At 44.2% G+C, this 8,058-nt stretch overlaps 1 protein-coding gene across 1 annotated transcript; it reads right to left on the bottom strand.

Moving 5' to 3' along the window:
• Positions 1-3,400: 3,400 nt before the first annotated feature.
• Positions 3,401-4,247, bottom strand: LOC129065043 (protein FAM221A-like). Its single transcript, XM_054566325.1, is given in 2 exon segments — positions 3,401-3,896; positions 3,958-4,247. Coding segments are annotated over 2 exon segments (786 nt in total).
• Positions 4,248-8,058: the final 3,811 nt, after the last annotated feature.

The raw sequence follows: 8,058 nt of genomic DNA on the forward strand, positions 1-8,058 counted from the left end.
AATTTAGAAATGGTATTCTTCATATCCTCTTGTGTCTTCTTGATAGTTTCTATGTGCTTTTCCAGGCTGATATAGTTTGCTGTAAGATCCTGATAGTTTCTCTGCAGTTTCTCATAGTTCTCTTTGAGCTGGCTGAGCTCATTGAGCTTCCTTAGAACCATTGTTTTGAATTCCATATCTGATAGTTCCCTTGCCTCTATTTCATTGAGCTCTCTCTGTGGGGAGTCCCCTTTTCCACTGATTTGGGGAGAACTTCTTTTTCTTCCCATTTTGTGAGAGTCTGTTAACTATTTTTGTCCTTTACTTTTCTTTCTGGGCTTGCCTCTGATGCTGTCAGTTATTGACCCTATAGGGCCTTGGGTTGTTTGTTTGAGCCTTTCAGGAGTCTAATGCCTGTGTCTGACTCCTGCTTGGAGCAGCTCTGTGACCCCTTTGGTCAGCGCTGGGCTATTTTTTGGGATCTGTCTGCGCTCTCACGGGGGCTCCTTGAGCGCGTTCCCAGCGCGGCAGGGTCCCCTACCTATGTGGGGTCGCATGTGCTTGCCCCAGGATAGGGGGCTTATTCGCGACCTCCCATATTCATCTGGCCTCCCTGGCACACGAGCTTCGTGGCACTGGTCAGTTTAGGGTCTTCTATTGTGTATTTTCCCCACTTTTGGCTCTTTGGGTGCGTTGCTTGCCCTCGCCAAATGGGGACTATGGAAATGGGAGGAAATCAGCTCTAGGACTCTCCGGTTAATCCTGTTTCTGGTCTCTCCTCCAGGGACTCTGGGCAGCTCTACTTATTTTGTGGGCCGCTCCGCAATCCCGGCGGGTAAGTCAATTTACGCCTGCCCTTGCCCCTCTGTGCACTCCCTCGCAGGCCGTATGGTTGCCAGTCTGTGTGAGGCCTTGCCGGCAGATGCAAGCGTTTGCCAGCCTGCGTGGGTCACACACACGCTCGCCAACCCTCGCCGGTCACTCGGCGCAATTGTGCGCGCCTGCTCTGGGTGTTTTGGAGGTGTCTATGTTTGCTTTTCAGCTTTTGGTTCTTTGGGGGAGTTGCCTCGTCCTGCACAATGGAGACTACGGCAAGGAGATGGAGTTGGGATTCCCCGGTTCCTCCTCCCGTTCTTTCCCCAATGCCTCCGTTTCTAGTCTCCCCTCAGTTGCCTCTGGGCAGTTCTTTGACCCCTTCGGCCAAGGATCCAACCCCTGTGCGGACTGCGTTTCAATCGCAGGCAGTCTGGTTCATGCGCGCCCTGCTTCTGCCTCTTTGGGGTCGCGCCTTTCCAGTCCACAATGGAGACTCCCGAACGGGGAGGGAGTCGGGACTCCCCAGTTCCTCTTCCTGTTCTTTCCCCAACGCCTCCATCTCCAGTCTCTCCTCAAGGCTCTCCCAGCCAGTCTGCACTCAGCCCCGTAGCTCACACCCGTACAAGCTGTGTGCAGAGAGCACAAAAGGCAGGTTAATTGATTCCCTTATGCCTGAGCGAGATGGTAGCTGCAGAGTGGGAAGTGCGTTATCACCCGGGCTCCACTGGCCGCCGTGTCAGTTCTCTTCACAAAGTTTTCCTCGCCATTCTTTTCCCAGGCACCAGCCCACCCTGCTGCCGCTCTACGCAGCGATCAAGGAGGGTGGCTGCTGCTGCAACTTTTGGTTTGCCCTTTAAATGTCTTTTTGCATCCCCAGCCACCTGTCTCTGGCAGAGAGCGCCCCTAAGCTTTTTGGGGTTGCGTTTTGTCTGTATTTTCTCAGCTTTAGCTGCTGTAGTTTAGGGGTTCCTGTTTATGATTCAGACACCGTTCTTCTCGGGGGGAGTTAACTGGCCCTTTCAATGTCCCTCTGATGCCAGTGCCTGTGGGCACCCAGCCCACCCTCTCGAGCCTCCACCGCAATTCTCACCCTTTGGGATGTGTGAGAGTAGAATCCACTGTCCACGGCACCAAGGCTCCTCTCCCACTATCGCTCCACTGCTTTCCAGGTGATTACTCCATTATTTAGTTGCAATTCCAGTTTGGTTTTGGGAGGAGGTCAGCGTGACTCCCTTTCACTCTTCCTCCATCTTTCCAAATCTCCTTCTGCTCTTAAATTGATCTGTCTTGACTTCCTGACTTTGTGGTGTGAACTTCTATGGTAGGAGACTTGTGAGACTCAGTGGTTCAGTCTCCTTGATCTCCTGAACTTGCTGCTCTTTGGATGCCTTTTATGCCATTTATTTTGGCTCTCTGGAAGTAATTGGGTTTTGATTGTTGTTTAGTCATTCTTTGGTTTGTCTTTCCCTCCATCTGGTTGACTAAAGGTTACTCTACCCGCCATGTCTTGTGTGTTTTTGTGCAGGTGCTGCCAGAACAAAACAACAAAGTCCAGGAAACAAACCCACATCTCCCAAAATAACTCTCCCCTGCAATCCCACTATCAACAACAAATGAACCAGTATTAATAGGGCAGTAAAGAGATTAAGACTTTTATAAGAAGAGAAATAAGCTATTAGTAGAAAATCTAATGACTTAATATGCACAAACTTGATGGATGTGAAATGAAAAATAAAAGCTATGTGGCAAAGAAAGTATCCCAAATCATGCAGAAGACTACAGTGGATTTTGCCTCAATAGCCTCTAGTATTTATTGCTGTTTTTTCTTTCTGGATATGCCTCTGGTGATGTCAAATGTTGACCCTGTCTGACCTTAGACAGTCTGAGACTTCCAGGAATCTACTGTCTGTGGTTGTCTCCTTCAGTTGTTAATCTAGTCACTCTGCACTCAGCAGTCAGACTTAGTCACCACAGGGCAGGACAGAATCCTTCCTGGTGTCAGAGCTATTGTTTTCCCTGAGGCTGCTGCTGTTCAGGAGAGTGATCTTTCCTTTACCAGGGCTAATGGAAATCTGGCAATGCCCTCTGGGTATAGCCATGCTGTTGCAGATGGCAAGATTTCATTCTTTTATGTGGCCAAGTCATATCCCATTGTATATATGCACCACTTCTTTATCCACTCATCTATTGATGGACACTTACGTTATTGTCTTTCTTTTCTAAATTTTTTTAATTGAGACAAATACAGTTGTCTCCATTTCCCCCCCCACTGTCTCCCACCACACCCACACCCACCTCCCACCCTCAATCCTATACCCCTTTGGCTGTGTCCATGGGTCCTTTATACATGTTCCTTGATGACCCTTCTCCTTCTTCCCCCCATTATCCCTCTCCCCCTCTCCTCTGGTTACTGTCAGTTTTTCTTTATTTCAATGTCTCTGGTTATATTTTGCTTGCTTGTTTGTTTTGTTGATTAGGTCCCACTTATAGGTGAGATCATATGGTATTTGTCTTTCACCACCTGGCTTATTTCACTCAGTATAATGCTCTCCAGTTCCATCCATATCATCCTCTTCACATCTCAACTCCTTGTACCTACACCTGTTCATGTTTCTGGAGAACTAGATGATACTTGAAATGCTTTTGGACATGGGTGGTCCATGGCCATACCTGGAGAGTCTAAAAATTCAGCTGAAAGTGTACCAATTCCACTGTCATCTAACTGCATGTAGTCTTCTGCCAATGAGCTAAAGCCAGTTAATCCTTCCATTGTTGCATAATAAACATCTCTTCCCACTGGTTTTCCTTGAGCCAGTCTTTCTTGCTTAGTTTCCACTACTGTGTCATAGGCATATGCACACTGACCACAAGCACAAGTGAAGCCACTATGGAATCCTGAACACATGGGACAAGCATTGCACATAAAGCCAGGCATCGCACTGTGCTGATCAGCAAAGTGCTTGCAGTTGCAGCGAATGCACTGGTCATCATTCAAAGGGACATAACTGTAAGCCCTGCACTGGCAGCAGGTCACTTGGCAAGACAGACTAATGGGGTGCTCCTGTGGAACTGTTTCAAAGTCAGTTTTATGTTGCTTATACCTATAGGTTCAGTAATTTTCCCATGAAGCAGCTTTGTCCTTCGGAGCTTTACAACTGTGACCTTTGTGTACAAAAACACAGTGTCTCTGGACCCACTAGTTTACAGTCTATTCCAATTGGTGATTGCTAGCTCATGAACAACTTATTCTGTAAGCTCATAGGTAAAAATTTTCTTTTGTATTTTTCGTATTCTTCAGGAGTAACAAGTTTTCCTCCATCATCTTCACCCACAACTCTGTGGTACTCCAGGTAGTTGTCTACAGCTGCGATGCCTCTGGGAGGCAACAGGCAGCAACTCCATGGCCTACAAAAAAGCAAAGGTTCCAGCTCCATGTGCTCTGAGACATCCATGAACTAGAGCAGACTCCAGAGGAGGCCAGTGTAGTTTCTTAAAAAAAAAAATAGCTAACACTTATATAGTTCTTATGATGTATCAAAAAGTATTCTATGAATTTTATACATTAACTGATTTAATCTAGAACAATCTTTTGAGGTATTATTATTTTTATTTTGTTATTACTTCCTTTTTGCAGATGAGGAAACTGAGGTACGAAGAGGTTAAATAAATTCAAACTAGTCACTATACTATTCTTATTAAGGCAGAACATTGTAGAGAGCTGTTATTTTTAAACAATAATTGAAAGAAAACATGTAATAAATTTGAATGTCAAACTATCTCACCTTAAGCATCCAGCCTAACTGAGATTTAATAATCTAATCTGAATTTTTTTTTTGCTTAAACAAATACCCATTAAAGCCATATCCAAAGGAAAATAAATTGTAGAGTGTGTTGAATTTTTTAATATATTTTATTGATTATGCTATTACAGTTTTCCCAATTTTCCCCTTCCCCCCCTCCACCTGGTATCACTCATTTCCTCTGACAATCCCCCTCTCCTTAGTTCATGTCCATGGGTCCTCTATATAAGTTCTTTGGCTACTCCATGTCCTATACTGTTCTTTTTTTAAACACCCCCCTGTATATCCTGTACCTACCAATTTGTACTTCTTAATCCCTGCATTTTTTCTCTCATTCTCCCTCTTCCCCCTCCCACTGATAAGCCTCCAAATGATCTCCATATCTATTATTTGATTTCTGCTCTGCTTGTTCACTCAGTTTGTTTTCTAGATTCAGTTATTGACAGCTGTGAATTTATTGTCATTTTAATGTTCATAGTTTTGATCTTTTTCATAAATAAGTCCCTTTACCATTTTATATAGTAATGGCTTGGTGATGATAAAGTCCATTAGCTTTATCTTGTTTGGGAAGCACTTTATTTGCCCTTCTATTCTAAATTATAGATTTGCTGGGTAGAGTATTCTAGATTATAGGTCCTTGCTTTTCATAACTTTGAATACTTCTTGACAGTTCCTTGTAGCCTGCTAAGTTTCTTCTGAGAAATCAGCTGACAGTCTTATGGGAATTTCTCTGTAGGTAACTATCTGCTTTTCTCCTGCTGCTTTTAAGATTCTTTCTTTATCTTTAACCTTTGGCATTTTAATCATGATGTGTCTTGGTGTAGTACTCTTTGGGTCTATCTTGTTTGAAATCTTCTGTGCTTCCTGCATTTGTATGTCTATTTCTTTCACCAAATTAGGGTAGTTTTCTTTCATAATGTTTTCAAATAAGTTTTTAATTTCTTGCTCTTTCTCTCCTCCTTCTGGCAACCTTATGGTTCACATGTTGGTATGTTTGAAGGTTTCCCAGAGGCTCCTTAGCTTATCCTTGTTTTTCTTCTTGCTGTTCTGATTGAATGTTTTTTCTTCCTTATGTTCCAAATCATTGATTTCATTCTTGGCTTCATCCACTCCATTGTTAGTTCCTTGTAAAGTTTTCTTTATTTCACTTAGTGTAGCCTTCATTTCTGCCTGCGTCTTTTTTTATACTGTTGAAGTATCCAATGAATTCCTTGAGCATCCTAATAACCAGTGTTTTGAACTCTTCTTCTGATAGATTGCTTATCTCCATTTTGTTTAGTTCTTTTTCTGGAGTTTTGTTCTATTCTTTCATTTGGGCTATATTTCTTTGTCTCCTCATTTTGGCAGCCTACCTGTGTTTGTTTCTATGTATTAGGTAGAGCTGCTTTGATTCCCTGTCTTCATAGTGTGGTCCATTGTAGAAAAGTGTACCAGTAAGTTGGATGTGTATGAGCCTTAGGTAATCGCCAGGGTGGGGGATGCCCATGGGAACCAGGTTAATGGAGTCTCCAATATGGTGTGGGCTACTCTGTGGCTTTGTCGGGGGGAGGTTTCAGGAAGGGGACAGTGCTGCTTCCTGGCCTTTGTAGTTTTGTCTAGGAGGAAGCTGTCTCTGAGCACTTGACCTGCTGCCAAACACTTCAATTTCTCCCCATATGCCACTGGAGCCCTTCTAGCTGCTGCCCCAGTGTTGGAGGCCAGAGAGAGTGAGTCTGCTTAAGTCCTAAGTCCATTGTGGGTCCTTTAAGAGGAGATACCTGAGAATCCTGCAGTTTCTTGTGCTGCTCCAACGTCCACTGGATTTTACAGCCAAAAGTTAATGGGGGATTTATCTTCCTGGCACTGGAACCCTAGGCTATGGTCTGGTGTGGGGCTGCAATCTCTTGCTCCCAAGGTAACCCTTCCTATTTTTATCCACCACATGTGGATATGGGACCACCCATTCATGTCTCCATGTATTTCCACACCTCTGCCTCTCCAACACTCCTACCTGTCTGGATGAATGTGACTTCTTTAATTCCGTGGTTGTTGGATTTCCATACAGCTTGATTTTCTGACTATTCTTGGTGATAGTTGTTTTGTAGTTTAGTTGCAATTTTTGCTGTGGTTGTGTGAGGAGGTGAACCATATTTACTTATGCCTCCATCTTTAGTGGAAGCTGAATTTTCTTAAAAAACTACCGCTGATTTATAATCAGCCAGTCTAGTCCTCTTCTCTGGCTTTCAGAACATAAGCTAATACACCTGCTTCTATGCTAAAGTGGAATATTGGTTCCTTCTTGCATATTCCCAAAGAAATCAGGGGAATTTGGCCAAGTGTTTACTAGAATTTCCTTGTGTGCATCTTCTCCCAAATGTATGCAGATCCCCTTTATACAAAGGCCCAATTTCAATTATTTACTTCTTGCCACAACACGTATCAGATGAACCTTATGTCCTATCTCACATATGTATAAGTCTGTACCTCAGCCAGCTGGACAGACAGTTTGATTAATATTTTGCCTATATTTAACTCCGATCTCTTTGAGATAACTGCAAGCCTCTATGTAATGCCCAGGAAAAGGCATTCTGAAAGGTGGCAATAACATCAGCAACTATGTATTTGCTTGAACAGACAAACTACTGCACTAACAATCTTGTATGTTCTCAAAGACACATGAGTAAACTATCTCCCAAAATTAAAGGTAATGTTTAAAAATAGCAATGATTAGAGACTTCAAGATGGCAAATGACTGAGTGGAAGTCACACTGACCTCCTCCCAGGACCAATCTGGAGTTACAACTAAACTGTGGAGAAATCATCTGTAAAACAACTGAACAGAAGTGAGAGAGAAGCCTTAAAACCTCAGACAGACAGAGATCTCAGCTTCAAAACAAGCTAACTGGTAAGGAGTGCGGTAGAGACTAAAGAAGGTGGGCGGGGCACCAACGGGCTGTAATGACAGAGGGATATTGAAATGGCCAGGTGGATCCCCCTGAGAAGAGTGGGGTCTAAATGATAAACAGGGATCTCCAGCCTACAGCACCACTGCAAAAAAAGCACACAGATAACAGCCAGCTGTGAAAAGCAGCAGTGTGCTCTCTGCCTGAGACAGGTGACTGGAAACACAAAGAGCCATTTAAAGGGCCAACAAAAAAATTTGTAGTGGCAGCCACTTTCCCTGGACTCCTGCAGAGGTGGGGGCAGAGTAGGCTGGAGACGTCTGAGGAGAGACTGGAGAAGAAGACTTGGGGAAAAGAACTGAAAAAGTGGATGCTGAGGTTCCAGTGCTGACTCATGCCCCGTTCTGCAGCTGCCATCTTGCACAAGCAGACCACTCCCCTGAGTGGTAGCAGTGTGAAAGGACACAATAGGCACGCTCCCAGTAAGATCGGCCCCCATCCAGTGTTGTGCAGGCCCAGGTGTTGAGTACAGAGTGGAACTCACACATACTAGGTCTCTGGCTAGAGGGGTCGCAGAGTGG

This window comes from Pteronotus mesoamericanus, unplaced genomic scaffold, assembly GCF_021234165.1.
Source record: "Pteronotus mesoamericanus isolate MK-2021 breed Mesoamerican mustached bat unplaced genomic scaffold, CSHL_Meso_final contig_173, whole genome shotgun sequence".
NCBI classification, from domain to species: domain Eukaryota; kingdom Metazoa; phylum Chordata; class Mammalia; order Chiroptera; family Mormoopidae; genus Pteronotus; species Pteronotus mesoamericanus.